This window comes from Panthera pardus, unplaced genomic scaffold (assembly GCF_024362965.1).
Source record: "Panthera pardus isolate Hobbes unplaced genomic scaffold, ASM2436296v1 HiC_scaffold_3, whole genome shotgun sequence".
Classification (NCBI taxonomy): domain Eukaryota; kingdom Metazoa; phylum Chordata; class Mammalia; order Carnivora; family Felidae; genus Panthera; species Panthera pardus.
In genome coordinates this window covers 50035634-50055329 of record NW_026526876.1, presented here as the reverse complement: position 1 = coordinate 50055329, position 19696 = coordinate 50035634, and the positions used below count along the sequence as shown (strand labels likewise).

The 19696-nt window shown below is 38.1% G+C and overlaps 1 protein-coding gene across 20 annotated transcripts in view; it reads left to right on the top strand.

The window, feature by feature from the left end:
• Window positions 1-19696, top strand: part of ACACA (acetyl-CoA carboxylase alpha) — a 277600-nt gene that overhangs the window by 90653 nt on the left and 167251 nt on the right. For 19 of the 20 annotated variants that reach the window (XM_019424026.2, XM_053892519.1, XM_019424025.2 and 16 more), the window contains 7 exons: window positions 2060-2169; window positions 2985-3066; window positions 4295-4393; window positions 5710-5816; window positions 9845-9955; window positions 15464-15673; window positions 19090-19260. In XM_019424026.2, coding sequence (XP_019279571.1) covers window positions 2060-2169; window positions 2985-3066; window positions 4295-4393; window positions 5710-5816; window positions 9845-9955; window positions 15464-15673; window positions 19090-19260 — 890 coding nt within the window. Of the gene's footprint in view, window positions 1-2059; window positions 2170-2984; window positions 3067-4294; window positions 4394-5709; window positions 5817-9844; window positions 9956-13928; window positions 14031-15463; window positions 15674-19089; window positions 19261-19696 lie in introns of those variants that run through there. The other variant, XM_019424034.2, reaches the window with a different exon arrangement.

The following is a 19696-nucleotide window of genomic DNA, read 5'->3' as shown; positions in this document are numbered from 1 at the left end:
ATCTCTGCTGTAATTATGGCAATTGTGGGAACCAGGAGGTAATGGAGAAATCCAGGCTGTGTGATTAAGATGCAATTTCTTTTTCTACTTACCAGGGCTTCTCATTAGTGTCTATAGTAGTGATAACAGAAGATTGATTGGTGTAGAACTCTGAACTGTTGTTGGTTGGTGACAGCTGTACATTTGCAGATTCTGTGTGCATGCGTGTGCACGTGTGTGTGTATGTAGGTCAGCAATTAAAGTAACTTTTTTTTCCTGTACTTAGGGCTACTGAACTTCAGAAAAGACTAAACCACAGAAGAAAAGTTAGATAGACTTGACTGTATAAAAATTTCTATTTTGCAAATAAAAAAAAGAAAGTTAAAGACAGATTGTAATCTGGAAAAATATACTGGCAGCAAAGAATGTCTAACTATAATAGAGCAAATGACCCTTCAATAGAAAAGGAACAGAGAACATGAATTAGGTAGATAATAAAAGAAGAATGAAAAAGGGACAGTAAACATATAAGAAATTTGATACTAATGGTAATCAAAGAAATGCAGACTGAAACAGTAGTAAATGGGGATTTTTTTTTTAAGTTTATAAGACTGGTAAAGTTTAAAAGAGTGATTATACCTAATATAGTTGAGAGTACAGACAATTTGTCATCCATGTTGCTAATGAGAGTCTAACATGGTTCTGTCTTTGAAGATGTGGATACATTTTGACCTAGTTGTTTTACTTCTAGGACTATATCCTGAGGGTATAATTGGACAGCAGTATAAGGATATTCATCATTCTATTATTTTAATATTTTCCAAATTATTAATGACTTATATGTCCATCAATAAGTGAGTAGTTAAATGAATTATGAATTATTGTTACTTTGTGGAATGGTAGGCATCCATTGAAATATTGGGTCTATATTAAGTATATATAAAATACTAAATATATATTAAATATATCTCTATGTCACATAGGGGAAGGTACCCACAATATATTGTTAAATTGGTTAACAACTGATGATTTCTAGTATATCGGAGCATGAACTGCTTATCTTTGAGTGGTGGGGCAATGGGTGATTTTGACTGTTAAATGGTATTATTTCATCCTGATACATTATAGTTTTTTAAAAATAATTAACATGTTTTTCCTTTTGTAGTCAAAGAGAACAATAAACCTGTTTTTATTTGGAACAAACTATAGGTTTTTGCATCTTACTTTGAATGGAATTTTTTTTAGAAGGATGTAAAACCTTTAAAAATTAAGAATAAGATAGAAGGAATGCTAATAAATAAACTTGAGCAAGTTATTTGACTGCTCCAAGCCAATTTCCTGTAAATTAGGCGCCAATAATACCTATCATATATAGGATTACTGAGTAGTAAATAATATATATAAACTGCTTAATATACTTACTGCACATTGTAGCTGCTCTACCATTATTGCCAGGAATAGGAAGAGAGAGACATCAGGTGACAAATTTGAAAGGGAATACGGAGCAAAAAAAATGTAAGGAGGGAAAGAAGTTATCTTTCAAAAGTGTCTTTCAAATACCTATTATCTCCAACATTCCAGATAAAGTCTTTTCAAGCCCTTGGTATATGCCAGTAACTAACCTTTCCTGTCCAGCCAGTCCACAAACCCTTCAGGCTCTGCCCTCTTTCCCAGTTTGTCACAGCTTGACATCAGGAAAAGGGCTTCTCAGAGTACAGTGCAAGTTAAAGATAAAGGATGTTAGGGCTAAAACTTTTTATCAGAATAAATAATTGTACAGGGGTCTCTAAGTGACATATCATCCTTGATAGAGAGGTCTTAAAGGCCCTTCAAAAAGGTTACATAGTGAAATGTTTGAGAGCTGTTGTTTGAATAGAAGAGCTTCCTGAATACCAGATTAGCATGTTAGTACCCATGACTTAACAAAGTCAGAGCCTCTAACTAAATGTCCTGGGACTTACCTAGTTAATGCAGTTTGTCCAGTCGTTAACTGTGATGGTATCGTCTTTTATGTAGTTGTGCTCTGTTCTATTTCTGGAAATAAAGCATGTGTTCTCTATTAATTTGCTTGCATTTTCAGAATACATTAAGATGGCAGATCACTATGTGCCGGTGCCAGGAGGACCAAACAACAACAACTATGCAAACGTGGAATTAATTCTTGATATTGCTAAAAGGATCCCAGTGCAAGTAAGAGATGCCAGTGTGTCCTTTCAAACCAGTTTAGCCATTTTACAGTTAGACACAAGGGGCTATCCAGAGAAGAACTTTAAATTTTATATAAAGCATCTTTGTTGAAAATTGATAAAGCTTTTTTTGTGAGGGGTATAACAGATGGGGAAAAGAAAGATGGAAAAAATGAATGAGGCAAAAATAAACATAATACAATCAGAAGGTCTGTAAGGGTCTTTCAGAGATTATTTATACTATCCATTTCACCTTCAAACTATCTCAAGTAAATAAAAGTTCCTTTTTCCAATGGAATATTCTTAGCTGAGAATATGGTAGTATAGAAATAGATTATTTCTTCCCTATTATGTTAGGATGTTTAGGATAAATGTACTTAAGCCCAGAGAGAGAAAAAAAAAACAAAACTAGGGATTTATATGGCAGTATAACCACTAAATATAAATGTGGAGTTGGGTGGCCAAAGTAATTGAAACTGTGAAAGAAAACTAGTATTTCTAGAAAAGGCTCTGTAGAGTATAGTGGAAAGGTTATGAATTGAGTTTCCTAAAGAGTAACAAGACTAGCAGGATCTTAATATCAACCTCAACTTTGTTTTGACCTCTTTACAGAGGTTTTGACACAATGGACTGCTTATTCTTGTTCCATAAAAAGTTTGCCAAGAATCAAGTAATTCGGCTTCTGCCGACTTAAGCATTAGGCAGCTCTGGAGCTATTGTACCTCATGGTGTGGGGCCAGTCTTGGTAGAGAGTAGTACAGTTTATCATGTTATTTTAGTATGAATTTTAAGAAAGAATCATATTATCTTCCCTTATAGGCAGTGTGGGCTGGCTGGGGTCATGCTTCTGAGAATCCCAAGCTCCCAGAACTTCTTTTGAAAAATGGCATCGCCTTCATGGGTAAACCTTTCTAACATACTCTTCCTGTCTTTCTGGTTCTCTTTGTCAGTTTTGCCCACATTCCACTTTATATTCTGCTTTTCTTCTGTTTAACATGCACGGGGCTCTTATTTTTCATCAATCAGCAGCTCTCAGAGTAACCCTCTTCATTTCTTTTTTTTGTCTCTTCTTCATTTTTTTAAAAATATAACTTATTGTCAGGTTAGCCAACATCCCTTGTATACAATGTGCTCTTGGCTTCAGGAATAGATTCCCATGATTCATCGCTTACATACATCACCCAGTGCTCATCCCAACAAGTGCCCTCCTCAGTGTCCATCATCCATTTCCTCCTCTCCCCCACCAATCAACCCTCAGTTTGTTTTCTGTATTTAACAGTCTCTTATAGTTTGCCTCCCTGTCTGTTTGAAATTATTTTTCTCCCTTCCCTTCCTCCACTGTCTTCTGTTAAGTTTCTCAAATTCCACATACCTCTTCCTCATTTCTTACATCCTACTTATCTTTCTTCATCTTGGTTGTGTTTCTGTCCTCAGGTTCTTTTCCGTGAGATATGGAGGAGGCTCTGATTTCCAAAACACTGGCTTTTTAAAACTTGGCATTAACCTTAAGAAAATATGTAGAGAAAGGACCTCTTTTTGTGTAGCAGAGATCATTGAATATTAGGATGCCCTAGGACTGTGCCCTTAAATATGAATCAGCACCTTCACATTTAAGCATATAAGTTATATTCCTATAAGTGAGAGCTCTTTCTTCTGACTTTTCTGCTTTCCTTTAGTAGAGAGAAATCTTCTAAAGAGATAAATGTTTACTAATGATAAATTTTCCTTTTGGATTCTCCTAAGACCAAGGAGGGCATATCTCAGACTTGAACCCCAAACTTTATAAGTCCTTTATTTTAAGATTGCTTAAAAAAAAAAAAAAAAGGACTTTGATAACCTTGTCAAATTGGATCATGAACAATGATAAAATCAGAGTTAGATTTGTCAGGAATTTAATTCAGCATACATGCTGAACTCTCACTGTATGCTAAAAGCTTATTACATTAAGTTCTATAAAGAGTACAAAGATGAGTCATAACACAGTAATCCCCATAATCAAGTTCACAATCTCCATGATATATGATGTAGGGGAGACCAGACAAATACAAAAATAATTCTATAAAAGATGAAACCTATGTGATGGAAATGAGGCCAAAACGTTACAATCAGGGTTCTTTTCTTATTTTTAGGTCCTCCAAGCCAGGCCATGTGGGCTTTGGGGGATAAGATTGCATCTTCCATAGTGGCTCAAACTGCTGGTATCCCAACTCTTCCCTGGAGTGGGAGTGGTAAGAAAGTATTTCTTGTTTGTGTTTTGAAGTGTGGAAAAATTCAGTAGGATATTTGGGACTGTGGCTTGGGTCTTAAGGTTATTTAAAATGTTATTTGGATTCTTCAGGATAAGAAATAGAATCCAGGTTGATTTATGGTATTTTATATCTCCTAGGCTAATTTATACACCTGTGATTTTATCATGTCTTAGGAATATAAATTTTGTACCAGTTACACATGTGCTAAACTGTGATTTAAATGATCTTGAGATTTAATTTGAATTTGAGGAAACTCTGGGAAAACTCATATGGTTCTGTAGATTTGGATTTACTCTGGGCAGGCTAGAATCTTCATCACAGGTGGACTTAGGCAGAATTAGGTCTTTGAACCTGCCTGGCAGGAGACCTGGTTCACTAAGAAAAACCCACTTACTCAAATGTTTGCCTACTATCATTTTCTTCATGTCAACCTACCATCTATTGATGATTTATTTACTTTGGCTGTTAATTCAAACTCTCATTTGCCCTTGATGCAGAAAATGAGGGCAGTAGTCAACCTTTCTTTTGGGCATACAGAAGAATAAAATTTTTCTTAAAATGATTTATACTAGACAAATCCCTTTAAGAGTGCCATGTGAATCATTATAACTAATAACAATATAAATTTGCTTAGTACTCAACCACAGGGAACAACAAACTAAAATGTCTTTCAAATGGGAACGACCATTGCCTTGAGGCCCAACAGATTTGAACTCTTGTTACTCTGGCTCTCCAGGGGGATTGCAATATCCTCTCTAGACCTGCTGGGTCAAACAGTTTAAAATAAAAGGTTGAATTTGTTCTCGTTTGAATGGAGAGGCTATAGCATACCCCTTGTGGCTGAGTACAGGGACATTCAGGGAGCATGGAATCATGACTCTGCTGAGGCCAATAAAACCGCCATTTCTATTTCCGAGGGCTCATAAAGATTGAATTATTTCCCAGACCTCTGGCCCTGGAGCAGGCCTGAACACACAAATTGAAGGTATTTTGCCTGCTGAGTTGCTGTGAGAAGTCTGACATGCTTTTTTTTTTCAGTCTTGTATATTCTTGCATTTTTATAAGTTTGCTCCCTATTAGCTCTCCTGGCTTCCTCCAGGGTAAGAAGCCAAGTTGTCAGGTCTTCTAGAGCTAAATACCGCTAACCCTGAGAATTGAGGGCTTTATGGCATCCTTTTTTTTTCACATATCCTTAATTTTGGATAAATACAAGGTCATTTTAAAGAAGGAATAGCAGAAAATTGACAAAACAGAAGCTTTTAAAGCAGCTTTTAAGTTACCGTTATCTATTACAGGTCTTCGTGTGGACTGGCAGGAAAATGATTTTTCAAAACGTATCTTAAATGTTCCCCAGGAATTATATCAAAAAGGTTATGTGAAGGATGTGGATGATGGGCTGAAGGTAGGTTACTAACTACAGAGTGATGTCTTTCAACTGACTGATTGTAGTCACAAACGTTAATTTGAAGCCTGGTTCATGATATGCACCCATGAGGGCATTGGGATTGTAAGACCAGGAGATATATAGAGTAAGGAAGTGACCTAAATTTAACAAAAATAAATTTGTTGTGAAGTAAACCCTCACCTGGACAGAACATTTCTTAGGTGGCTAAATCAGAGCTTTTAGAAAATACTGATTCTCTACTGTACTACCTGTTATTATGTGTATGTGTGTGTTTGTGGGGTGGGGGGCAACAAACAACACATATTTGCCCTGCTTGAATTCAGAACCAAGAAGCCAGGCAGATAGAGAAATGTCAGCTTTATTATGAATAGAGATGTTGGTGAAATGGCTTATGTGTTTAGCAACAATCAGATTTGTAAACTGAACGTCAGAGTTAAATATGCTTACTCACTGGGTACTGGTGGTGCTGAATAACCAAAGATGTTCCTCTCCAGAGATAGAGCTTTTACCATTCAGCTTCTTGTATCACTGAGAGCTGACAAAGAGCATATGCTCTGCGCAGTGGGCTGATCCCAAAGGGGAAGAGGCTGAGCTGTGCATGCTCAGTTCCTCCTTCCAAACTGACCAATCACATAATTTGTTCTTTTTCCCTTGGGGGAGGGGGGTGGGAGCCAAGAGAGGCTGAAAATGTCTAATTACAGTCCATCCTTTTGGAAACATGAACCCAAACAAAAAGAGATCCTTTCTCCAACATTACCTTTTCTTTCTTTTATAAGTTCTCTTCAGTTTGTTCCCCTTTCACTTTTTAAATAGTTGGAAATGTCAGTTATGCTTTCAAGTAGATGATGAAAGAGGCTGTTTTAGAAAAACACAATACTTGTGTTTGAATTATATGTTATAAATTCAAGAAAAAATGCTGAATGCTCAACTAATTTTCCTCTTTTGTTTGCATTTCACGTTGTGTCTTTTAATCTCCTTAATAAAATTAATATTTCTAATTGAATTGCCAACCTCATACTCTATTTGCTATAATTTGCAAAAGTAGAAGCCCTTTGTAAAGAACTAGCTATTTTGCTTGTCAATTGAAATTCCTTTTTTTCCTTGTCATAATTTTGTTTTATTTATTTTTTAAGTTTATTTATTTATTTTGAGAGAGAGAGAGCATGAGCGGGGCAGAGGAGAGGGAGGGAGGGAGGGAGGGAGGGAGGGAGGGAGGGAGAGAGAGAGAGAGAGAGAGAGAGAGAGAGAGAGAGAGAGAGAGAGAATCCCAAGCAGGCTCTGTGCTGACAGCAACACGGGGTTTGAACCCATGAACCTGAGCTGAAATCAAGAGTTGGACACTTAACCAACTGAGCCACATAGGTGCCCCTCCTTGTCTTAATTTTAAACATAAAAATTTCTGGTAGAAAATTTGGAAGGTCAGAAAAGAGATGATGATAAACCCACCATCCAGAGATAGATACATATTCATAACACATTCATATATTTTCTTTTGACCTGTTTTTGATTCATAGTATATGTTATTATCCTATAGTGATCATCTTTATTAATAGATTCCCATATTTATAATTATTATGATAAGTATAAAATTAAGGTCACTCTCTCTATATAGTTTAGTAATCCTTTTTTCTTTTCCTACTTTATATTATATAAGCATTTTCCTCCTGAGATTAAAATTCTTTGTGGGGTGCCTGGGCAGCTCAGTCTGTTGAGTGTCCGACTTCAGCTCAGGTCATGATCAAACGGTTGCTGAGTTTGAGCCCCGCGTCAGGCTCTGTGCTGACAGCTCAGGGCCTGGAGCCTGCTTCGGATTCTGTGTCTCCCTCTCTCTCTGCTCCTTCCCTGCTCACATTCTGTCTCTCTCTTTCAAAAATAAATGAAGATTTGGGGCACCTGCGTGGCTCAGTCGGTTAAGGGTCCAACTTTGGCTCAGGTCATGATCTTGCAGTCGGTGAGTTTGAGCCCCATGTCAGGCTCTGTGCTGACAGCTCAGAGCCTGGAGCCTGCTTCAGATTCTGTGTCTCCCTCTCTCTCTGCCCCTCCCCAACTTGTACTCTGTCTCTCTGTCTCTCTCTCTCAAAAATAAATAAACATTAAAAAAAATTTTTTTTAATAATATTTAAAAAAATTTTTTTAATACTTTGCAAATATTCTAAATAGATGACCTGTGCCTAGAGTTTTCATATTTTCTTAAAAGGCCTGCCTTCTTACTGATATCATGTGGACTACCTTATTTTTTTTTTTTTAAGTCTTTTCCACATTCATGGCTGTTTCTTTGATCCCTATCACCCAGTGATAGCCCTTTATTTGCCAATACTATTTCATCATGCTGTTTGTTTTTAAAAAAAATTTTTTTTGTTAATGTTTACTTATTTTTGAGAGAGAGAGAGAGAGAGAGAGAGAGAGAGAGAGATAGTGTGAGTGGAGGAGGGGCAGAGAGAGAGGGAGACACAGAACAAAGCAGGCTCCAGGCTCTAAGCTATCAGCACAGAGCCTAAAGTGGGGCTCAAACCCACAAACCACAAGATCATGACCTGAGCTGAAGTCAGACGCTTAACTGACTAAGACACCCAGGTGCCCCTGTTGATACAATTTTAGATCTTATTATAATGTAAACCATAAATCACTGGAAGGTTTTGACAAAGGAATGACTTAGTTATTTTAAATTTTGGTTAACTTCTACCTACCCCCTTTACTTTTTGCCATAACAATACTGTCTGGACATTTTTCATATCACTATATATAAAAACCACCTCATTCTTTTTAATAATTGCACTGTATTCTCTTTTTTTAAAATTTTTAAATTTTTAATGTTTATTTATATTTGAAAGAGAGAGAGTGGGGGAGGGGCAGAGAGAGAGGGAGACACAGAATCGGAAGCAGGCTCCAGGCTCTATGCTGTCAGCACAGAGCCCGACGTGGGGCTCGAACTCTGAGCCAAAGTCGGACGCTCAACCGACTGAGCCACCCAGGTGCCCCAATTGCACTGTATTCTAATAGATGGGCATATCTTGATTTAACCAGCTCCCTACTTAATGGATATATAATTAATTTTCAGAAAGTTTAGACTTGCTACCTGATCATTATCAAATGTTGTAAATGTGAAAACCACATTTAGTATGTTTTGAAAATTAATTTTCTAACTAATTTTATTAATATTTGGGCACCTGGGTTGCTCAGTCAGTTAAGTGTCCAACTTAACGCTTGGGTCATGATCTTGCTGTTCATGGGTTTGAGCTCCACATTGGGCTCTGCGGTGGCAGTGTGGAGCCTACTTGGGATTCTCTCTTTCTCCTCTCTCTCTACCCCTCCCCTGCTTGCACGCATTCTTTTTCTCTGTCTGTCTCTCTCAGATAAATAAATAAAACTTAAAAAAAAATATTTCAGTGTCTTGTTATTTTTATATTTTACAAAAAGTTAAGTGAGAAAATAATTTCTGGATATGTGAGAGTTCTGATTTGTTGAATATTTTATGTTGTCAGAAACTGTACTGAGACCATTGACTACCTCTACCTTTTTTAAAAATAAAAATTAGAGGTAAAACATGAAGACCTGCATACTATAAGAAATTCCAATAATATAGAAATAAATACAGTAAGAAGTAGAGGTATATCTATTTATCTTCCTTTTATCACCACTGGTGTATATTCTGGCCTTTTTTTTTTTTTTTTTGCACCCACATATGTGGGTGTATGAAAGTATACATAATTATATATAAACATACAGTTTTATTTTGTTTTTGGCCTACACAGGATTGTCTTACATTGAACCATATGAAATTGCAAATATTCAACCATTTTTTTACCTACAAAAAAGGCCATTTCTTTTGGTTCAGCCTAATGCTACGAATATTGTTTTACTGCTTCCCCCCCCCCCCCCCCCCCCCCAATAGTATGTCTTCAGGACCTTTCTATTTTACTACTTTTGGACCTACCAATGGCAGCATTCTTAAAGGGAGAAACTGCCAGTTTTCTCCTTCCCTGTTATTACTACTCTTATTTCCATTTTTCTCTTTCTTCTTGAAGGCAGCAGAGGAAGTTGGATATCCAGTAATGATCAAGGCCTCAGAAGGAGGAGGAGGGAAAGGAATCAGAAAAGTTAACAATGCAGATGACTTCCCGAACCTCTTCAGACAGGTAGAATACAAGTTGTTTTTGTTTGCTTGAATTTACATGTATATCAGAGATACATGATTTAACTCACACTATATCTACAATCTGTTATGTTGTACACCAAAAACTAATGTTGTATGTCACTTATACCTCCATAAAATAAAAGATAATATTCATAATATAATATGGATGTCCAGAAAATGTAATTTTTTATTTTGTCTGTAAGTACTCTAGTCTTTCTCCTAGCTCCTACCTGCTTATTAGCAATGTCCAATTCAGTGTAAGTTTTTATTCAATAAGGTGATTCAAACAGTAGTTATTCTCCATAATATAAAAGTCTTCCTATATGGGAACACCTATATGATCCCTGTGGCTCACAGGACCTCATAGTGATAAGAAAGAGTCACAATGCCTTTCGACATTTTTGTGTTTCTCTTTTGCTGGCATTGTAGATAAATTATGTGGTTAGCTCCTGATTCGGATGCTCTTGCATGGCTGGGCTCAGACTCTCTGGTTGGCTTTACTTCACTTCAGTTCAAAGTGGCTGCAGGTTCCAGAGTTTATGCTATATGTCCCATCTACCTGGCCAGCTCAGCAGCCTGCACCCTCGTCTGTGCTGCATGGCCACTGCACCTTGGCACAGGAACCCTATGGCAGGTCTACATTCTATCATTGGGGATTTTCTAGGAAAGCTGAGCTTCCGATATCTGCCTAACCCTCTGATTTGCAGCCATGTTGGTGTGGCCATACTACAGGTTAGTTGTGGAGGCCAAATAAATGATCTCTTTTCAGAATCTTAGATAATTGGGAGACAGAAGTCTCTTCTTTCCTGCCCGAGGACTACCCTCACATACTTGACTCACTTTCTTTTTCTCCTACCAGAAAAAGATGAGTCAGAAAAAGGAAAATTGGACACCTTCTGGGCTTTCACTTTCCTAGCTTCCCACTGTTCTTATTTTTCCCAGCATTTTTTACTTTCTACTGTCTTTTACTAGTGTCTCTGGCCACCTTCTATTTGCCCTCTTTAAAAAGCAAACAACATTAAACAGCAAACTGATAAAAGTGATAAATCCATTGTTTTACTGCATTATCCTGTTTTGAATGTCAGATTTTGAGTATTACCCTTCTTTTTCCTTTTTACCCTACATTCCTTTTGTAGTTTACCTGAATTTATAGGAAGATCAATGCCTCACAGGATCTAAAGGAAAGGACTTTCACTCTTAGAGGCAAAAGAAAAAGCATGTTAAGTTTTAAAAGTATAACTCCTTTAGGTATTTTGAAACTGCTTATTACCATGGAATCAAATAGTTCAAGAATCTAGAACACTAAGATTAAGAAGTTTTATGCGAACGTCCTTAAGTTCCAATAATGATTAACCAAATAACAAACAAATCCTCCCATTGAGAACAAACTAGAAAAGCTGGACAAAATTGTTTTACAAATCTATTTCAAGGCATTAGAAACCTTTCAAGTTAGTAAAGAATTATGGGGCTAAGGTATAGGAGAAGGAAACCCAGGGAGGTGGCATTTAAGGCCACTTTTCCCCTGGCGATATCTTTTGGTTTGAGAAGAAGCAGTTGAAAAGCTGATTGCAGTTTTCAACAGTCTTATAAGACTAAAAGGACAAAACTTAGACTTCAGGGTTTTCTAAGGAGGGTGCCCTGGGAAACTTTCCCGTTTTAGGTTGGGATCTTGAAGGAACTATACCTTAGGAGTAAAAATAAACTGGAAATAGACCAACCCACACAGGCATTAAATCTCAGCTTCAAAATACTCAACCTTTGATTCAAGCAAGGAGTTCTAGGATTGCTGGTGTAACTAACCACCAGAAAGAAGCAAATATAATAATATCCAGGATCTCAAATTATTTCTATTTATTTTTCAAATGTGGTATCAAATAGCCATTTAAAGGTAAGCAGGCATATCAAATTACATGACTGAAAATCAAGAAAAATGAAAGTCAGTATAAAAGACCCCATAGAGAGTTTAGATAATGGATCTATCAGACAAGGATGTTACAGTAATTATACTTAATGTTTTCAAGGAAATTAAAGACAAGATTGAGAATTTTGTCAGAAAAGTGGAAACTATAAAGAAGAAACAAATTTTAGAGCTGAAAAGACAATAACTATAATTAAGAAGTCAGTAGAGGAGTTTAATAGCATATTAGATGCAATTGAAGAGAGAATTAGTGACTGGAAGATAGCTCAGAAGAAAATCCAGACTAAAGCATGAAGAGACAAAAGGATGAAAAATACAGAAAAGAGCATGTGAGAGATCATTTGCAAAGATGACCATAATAACTTCTCCTATTTCTGTATACACACCCTGGTATAATATGATTTTTGCCTCTCCTCTCATCAAGAAAGAGAGTCTTTTTCCCACTCTCTGAATTTTTGCTGGCCTTGTGACTTATTTTAACCAAGAGAATGTAGCAGAAATGCTGTATAAGTTCTGAAGCCTAAACCTCAACTGGTCTTGTAGTTTCTGCCATTGCCCTCTTGAATTGAGCCTCAGACTGACAAGTGAAGAGCCTGGTCTAAACTTTTGGAGAAAAAGAGGCCACATGAAGTAGAGAGGAGTTGTCCCAGCTGAGACTTCCTAGACCTACATGCTGACAGTCAGCACCACATTTGAGTCATGAATGTGAGACCCTGTTAGGCCATCCAGCCCCAGTTAAATTGTCAGATGACTACAGCTGCATGATTAGTAACTTCTGGCCAGGATCAACAGAAATACCCAACTGAGCCCCAGTCAATTGCTGTAAACAAATCAAATGCTCAGTGTCCTGTTACTAAATTTTTGGTGGTTTGTTAAGCATCAATGGGTAACTGCCACAGAAATTGATACCTAAAGGTGTGATGCTGCCATAACAAAAAGTAAAATATGTCGCATTGGCTTTAAGACTGGCTCATACATGGAGGCTGGGGAAATGGTGGAGATTGTCAATGAAGACTGGAGGAATGGTGGATAGGCAGTGAGGGAATTATTAGTAGGGTCTGGAAAAAAGGGTAGCATATGTTCTGTAATGATGGAACAAATTGTCTGAGGTAACTTGGAAAATAGAGAATGTATTTAATGAACTCATGGACCTAATTAAGGAAATCTCTAGACAGAATGTTGAAAGTATCTCGAATCCTTCTGGTTACTTATGCTAAGGAATAATAAGAGAGATGAGCTAAAGAAGGTGTTTCAAACTTGTTGAGTTTGAAAACAGAACTTTTTTTCATTCCCAGTCTCTCCACCTGGTAAAAAGATCCTCAAAGTAAAAAGTGACCTCAGGGTAAAGGCCAAGTCATGAATAGCTGTGAGATCCTTTAAGGCTTAGAGATATTTAAGACACTACCTGGTGGATTATCCTCTCAGCTAAAAGGAAAGAGTTTCAAAGAATCTTAAAGGTGTTATCCCACAGCAGGCTGATATGCCCAAAGTATAGAGATATCTGTGCAGAAAAGTTATGGATGTATCTTTTGGGGCAAGGAGTAAATCCCCCAGTGTGATTCATAGGAAGCCCACAAATTTTTCAATGGACTTGTACTGATAATTACACCAAAGGGACAGAGGTAGTTCAAACTTCAAAGAGCCTTGTGGGTTTTCAATTTCCTGTAAACAGGAAGCAGAGTGAGAAAGCTATTCAGCTGTAAACATCTAATAAAAAGATTTGTCAGAGAGCAGAGCCAGGAGCCCAGAGAGCATAGCTAAGAACAAAGGAGAGCCATGCACCGTGGATTAGGAAAATCACTGCCAGGGAGCAGAACAAGACCCTGAAAAATTTCCCTGCCCCTAGAGTAAGGGAACCTGACATGTACCCATCTGGACTTCAGAGTTGCTATGGAACAGTGACCACTGTGTACTTCCCATCCTCTCTTCTTTGAACAGGATTATCCTTTATGGTTATCCTTTCCCCATCTCATCATTAAATAGTGGGGGTGTTGGGGCAGATAACTTGTCTTTTTAGTTCCCAGATCGTTGGATCAAGAGAAATTGCACCTGAGGAGCTGCACCCAAGGAGTCTTATTCGCATCTGGACATGATTCATGAGAAAATGGACGTCAAGCCTGATGCCATGATTGGATGACTTTGGGGGTCTTGGGAGGGGGTGAGTCTATTTTGCATGTGGGAGGTCTATGAATTATTGTGGCCAGAGGGTGGACCATAGTAGATTGTTTGCAGACATGGCCGCAATAACTCCTCCCATCCTTGTATGTATCCTTTTGCAATGTGATTGCCTTTCCTCTCATCAAGAGGTGGCATCTCTTTTTCCACCCCTTGAGTCTTAGCTGGCCCTGTGGCTTGCTTAAACCATTAGAATGTGGCAAAAGTGGTGTTGTGTAAGTTCTAGAGCCTAGGGCTTGTGAAGCCTTGGAGCTTCTGCCCTCACCGTCTTGGAACACTGCATTGAAGAAGCCTGATCTAGCACATTGGAGAATGAGAGGCCACATGCTATAAATAAGCTGTTCCAGTCGAGGCTCCCTTGACCTACCTGCCAACAGTCACCACAAGTCACCCGACATTTGAGTGAGACCATTCAGCCCCACTTGAACTACCAGATGATGATATGCACAAATGACCCCAGGCAAGAGCAGAAGAACAACTGCCCAGATGAGGACAGTATCGTGAGCAAATGAAACAGTTGCTGTCCTAAGTAACCCACTGAGTTTTGGGGTGACTTGCTACATAGCAAAACAGCATAAAAGACATATGGGATACAGTGAGATGATCTAATATCATGCACTTGGAATCTCAGAAATGAGAGAGAATGGAACAGAAGCAATATTTGAAGAAATCATGGAGCAGAAACGATATTTGAAGAGATAATGGTTAAGAAGTATCCTGAAGTTACATAAAAGTTACTAAGCACAGATTAAAAAAGTACTATGAGTCCCACAGCACAAATACAGAGAAAACCACATCTAAGATTATCAGAGTAAATCTGCTACCTCAATCCCCTAAAAAAAAGAGAGAGAGAAAAAGAGAAAATATTAAAGCAGCCGGAAAAAGATTGCTTTCAGAGGAGTAATGATTGATAGTGGACATCTCAGTAGAAACAGTGGAAGCCAGAAAACATTGGATTGTCTTTAAAGTGCTGAAAGAAGGTAACCGCCAGTGTAGAATTTTGTATCTAGTGGCATTATGCTTCAAAACTGAAGATCAAAATCCTTCAACTACAACACCCTCTGTGACGTGATGTGAACCAAGAAAGCATCTAGTCTGGAGCCAGTTGTACATTTGGCTGTCTGGAGTTGATGGCAGTATTTTACCCTTTTGTGGGATTTGTGTGTGTGTCTTTTCAGACTATTTTGTTTTTCACTTTTGTAACACATTGGGTGTTCATATGTTTCATAGTCATCTATTAATATTGGTTATATAACTAAGAATTCAACATCTTAATAGGTGAGGGCATGAACTATATTTTATTCTTTTTTTGTATTCCTGCTAATTAACATGGTCCCTGACACTTCTAGGCATCTGCCTGTTGAAATTGAAGTGCTTACCACTTAAGAATTTGTTTTATTTCCTCTTCTAATATAGGTTCAAGCTGAAGTCCCTGGATCTCCTATATTTGTGATGAGACTAGCCAAACAATCCCGTCATCTGGAGGTACAGATTTTAGCAGATCAGTATGGCAATGCTATCTCTCTGTTTGGTCGTGACTGCTCTGTGCAGCGCAGGCATCAGAAGATTATTGAAGAAGCACCAGCTGCTATTGCTACTCCAGCAGTATTCGAACATATGGAACAGGTGTGTATATGAAAAGCTGTAATTTTTGTTTTCTTACACAGAACTACTACTCATTCAGTTCATAGGACTCCTGCTCATTCAATTCATACACCTGAGTATAGTGGAATTTCAAGTGGTTCTAGATAATTGCTAAGATTATATCCTTGTCCTAGAGGAAAAATAATCCTACTCTTCTCCCTCTAAACATTTCCGGCTCTAAATTAGTTAACACTTTTGATAAAAATGAGTGTACTGTTTCGAGTATGGGTAAAAAAGAGAAATGATTGGGGACAGTGAATTTTTTTTTTTTTAAGCAACCTCCTGATAAGCAGGTAGTTCCATTTTCTAGTTGATTATCTTTGAGTCTTCAGATGTCTTTTTTCAGATCCATTATCTCTTAAAAGGTCTTCTGAGCATCTTAAAGTTTATATATTCTATATTTTTGTGTAGAAAAGAATTCTCAACAGTCTTGCAAGGTTTCTTGGAAACGGTTGTAGTTTAGGGGTCTGAACATGGTCTTTTCTGGAATAGTGACTGAGTCTTCATCTTATTGGAAATATATTTTCCATCTCTTTTTTCCTGAATTCCAAACAAGCTAAATATATGGTCTTCTGTTTTGGAAGTTTAATTCCTACATGTGTATGCATTAATTAAGAATTTTTCTTTAACTGCTATGATAAGGAGGCCTCCAAAATACAGTGGCCTTTTTTTGTTTTGTTTTTGAGAGAGAAAGAGGTAGGGGGCAGGTAGGGGCAGAGGGAGAGAGAGAATCCTAAGCAGGGGGCTCAGTCACATGACTGTGAGATCATGACCCAAGCCGAAATCAAGAGTCTGATGCTTAACCGACTGAGCCACTCAGGTACACTCAAATACAGTGACTTAAACAAGGTGTAAATTGTCTTTCTCTCTCTACCATCATTGAGAGATGAGTTGGTACCAGGGATCCATTCTTACTGCTGTGTTGTTCACTAGGAAAGGGGTGAGCAAACTCCCTTGGTGAGCAAGCCAAATCCAACCTGCCAACTTTTTTTTAATGCATATTTATTTTGAGAGGAGGCAGGGGTGGGAGGAGAGAGAGAACAAATGGGGGAGGGGCAGAGAGAATCCCAAGCAGGCTCCTCACTGTCAGCATGGAGCCAGACATGGGGCTCGATCCCATGAACTGCAAGATCATGACCTGAGCCAAAATCAGGAGTCAGACACTTAAACAATTGAGCCATCCAGGCGTCCCATAACCTGTTAACTTTTTTTGTAAATAAAAATTTATTGGATCTCAGCCACATTAATTTATTTATGTTATAGCCCACAAAGCTGAAAATAATTATTATTTGGTCCTTTAATGAAAATGTTTGCCAACACTTGCCCTAGGGTGTCATTATCTTCATGATTAAAGCTTCTTCATAAGATTATGTTCATATTGTAGCTTGTGGGAGGGGGAAAGAAAGGACTTAGAGGGCAGGCATGTAAAAATGTGATTCAGAAGTTACCCATATTCTGCTCATATCCCATTGGACAAAATTCAGTTACACAATCACACCTACCTGTAGGGGGTGTCAGGAATTGTGGTCACTAACTGGGTGGCCATATACTCAGCTGAAATTCAGGAGATTCTGTTACTAAATGATACAAAGAAAAATCACTGGAGAGCATTTAATAATCTGCCTCAGTCTGCTCCTCTGGCTACCCGTTATCCTTTCACACCCTTTTTCTCACTCTTAGAACATATTTAGTCTTTCCCCAACAAAATCAGCCCAAAGTCCCATCCAATTACTACATTCAGCCCAGAGTCCAGGATCTCTAAGAAATGTACAGTTCTCGCCATTAAATGTTCATGTGGTTTTTCATGGGCCAATGATCTAAAATTCAAGTTGTGTACCCCTTATTATTCTTCCCTGTAGCATATACACAATATACAGTGGTGGAATATGAGCAGGATAAGTCCCACTTGGAAAAAAGATAAAAAATATACATAATCACTTGTCCATAGCAGTTATCAAATCCTTCTAGACAGGAATTATGATGATTTCCTGCCTTGTATTAGAGTAATACCTCAGTTAGCCCCCTGGCTGCCTCTGGTTCTGCTGTCTGGAAGTAAATCCCTTATCCATCATCCCTGAAATACCTGTCTTTGTTCCCTGCAAAGTTCTTCCTCATTGAGGTTTCTCTGTGATTGGCCTTTGGAGACTATGCCTTCTTTGGCAGAGTTGGTGCAAGAGGAGAGCCACAAATATTACTCTAGTTATCAATCACAGGCTTTTCAAGGCCAGGTTTGTGGTGTGTTCAGAAATACAGTACCTTCAAAATCTAGTTTCTGGACTGTGTGCTTCCAGTCAGCTTTAGGTAAGAGTAACCACACCCTAAGATTTCTGGAGATAGTAACTTTTCCTCTAATAGTGAATCTTTGATACCGGGTTGCTTCAGGGTGAGAATCTAATCTGGTTTGGGGATATAAAAGTAGTTGATTTTTTTCACATTCTGACTTTTTCTAACTATTTTTCTTAGACTTCATGTGTTGTCAGTGTTCCAAGTTATTGTAGAAGACAGTTTATCAAGTGTTTTGTTATGCCTAACAGTGAGACCACAACCTTTTTAGTCTGCAGTATTTGTTTCCTTGCTACCCACTACTCTTTTGCTAAGGTAGCATCCCCATGTTTTAATTTTTCTAAATAGTAGCATTATCTGAATTTTATAATTTCTGTATGGATTAGTATACAGGTTAAGCTGTTTAAAAAAGAGATCCAAAAAATACAATGACTTAGATGAGATAGAAGTTTATTTTTCCTTCCTCTCATAATCTGAGGTAAGCTCTCCAGGGTTAGTAGGACGGTTCTGCTTCCTGAGGCCATCTTGCAATTCAGGTTCTTTCTGTTTTGTTCTGCCATTCTTAGTGTGTTCTCATCTGCATGGTGGAAACTGGTGTGAACTATCATGATTACATTCCAGTCCACAGAAGGGGAAAAGCTAGGAATAGAAGGACAAGTAGTTTCATTTCCAAAACCCGATTCAGTGCTTATGCATATTACTCACTAATGCTGACATTATATATGTCAAAACTGAGTCACTAGCTAAAGAGAGGTTGAAGAGTATAGTCTTTAGCTGGACAGCCATGTTTCTAGGAAGATGACCAGGAATACTACAAACCAGGGCACACTGAATAGTCTGTCACAATGTTTTATTGCCTGTATATACTTATACTGATAGGGTGAGGTTGCCTATGATGCCAGGTGAAAAACAGTTCTCCCCCGACTCTGGATTGAGTTTGGCACCCATGTCTAGGCACCTTGTGTAATAATCAGAGAGAGTGAAATTTACTCTCATGTGGCTAAAGACCTTTGGTGGCTCTTGTAAACAGTGGATATTTGAGTCAGGGAGAGGCTGTAGGGTCCACCAGCTGGTCAAGGTGAGACACTCATGTTGACTTGTATTTCTTCTTTGAGTGTGCGGTGAAACTTGCCAAAATGGTTGGTTATGTGAGTGCAGGGACTGTCGAATACCTCTACAGCCAGGATGGAAGCTTCTACTTTCTGGAACTGAACCCTCGGCTACAGGTGGAGCACCCTTGTACAGAGATGGTGGCTGATGTCAACCTCCCTGCAGCGCAACTCCAGGTGAGTCACCCTGATCTTGGCTGAGAGAGTTGCCTAGAGAAGTTCTGAATGTCAGAGATGCCTGAGAAACTGGTTTAACTGGTGTCTGATAAAGAGAAGCACCTCCTATCTGAGTCTCATCTAATGTTCATCTCGTGCTATATGGGTTGTGATGTGTGGGTTGGCTTTCCTGATGGGGTACAAATCTAGTAATACTATCATATTTTTTAGCCAGACACGTGATAGAAACTGTCATAGTTTAGAAAGAAACTTTAAAAATAATATGCTTTATTTGATTATTTTCATTGGAAAAAACCCTTGTAATTGTCTTCTACTCCTTATTACTCATGTTCTATATTAAAGCAATTCCACATCAGAGTGGTGGTTGTAGTTTCTCCTGGCAAGACTATGGCAGCACATTACTTTTATAATATTCAAAGTGCTAGCTGTCAATAAT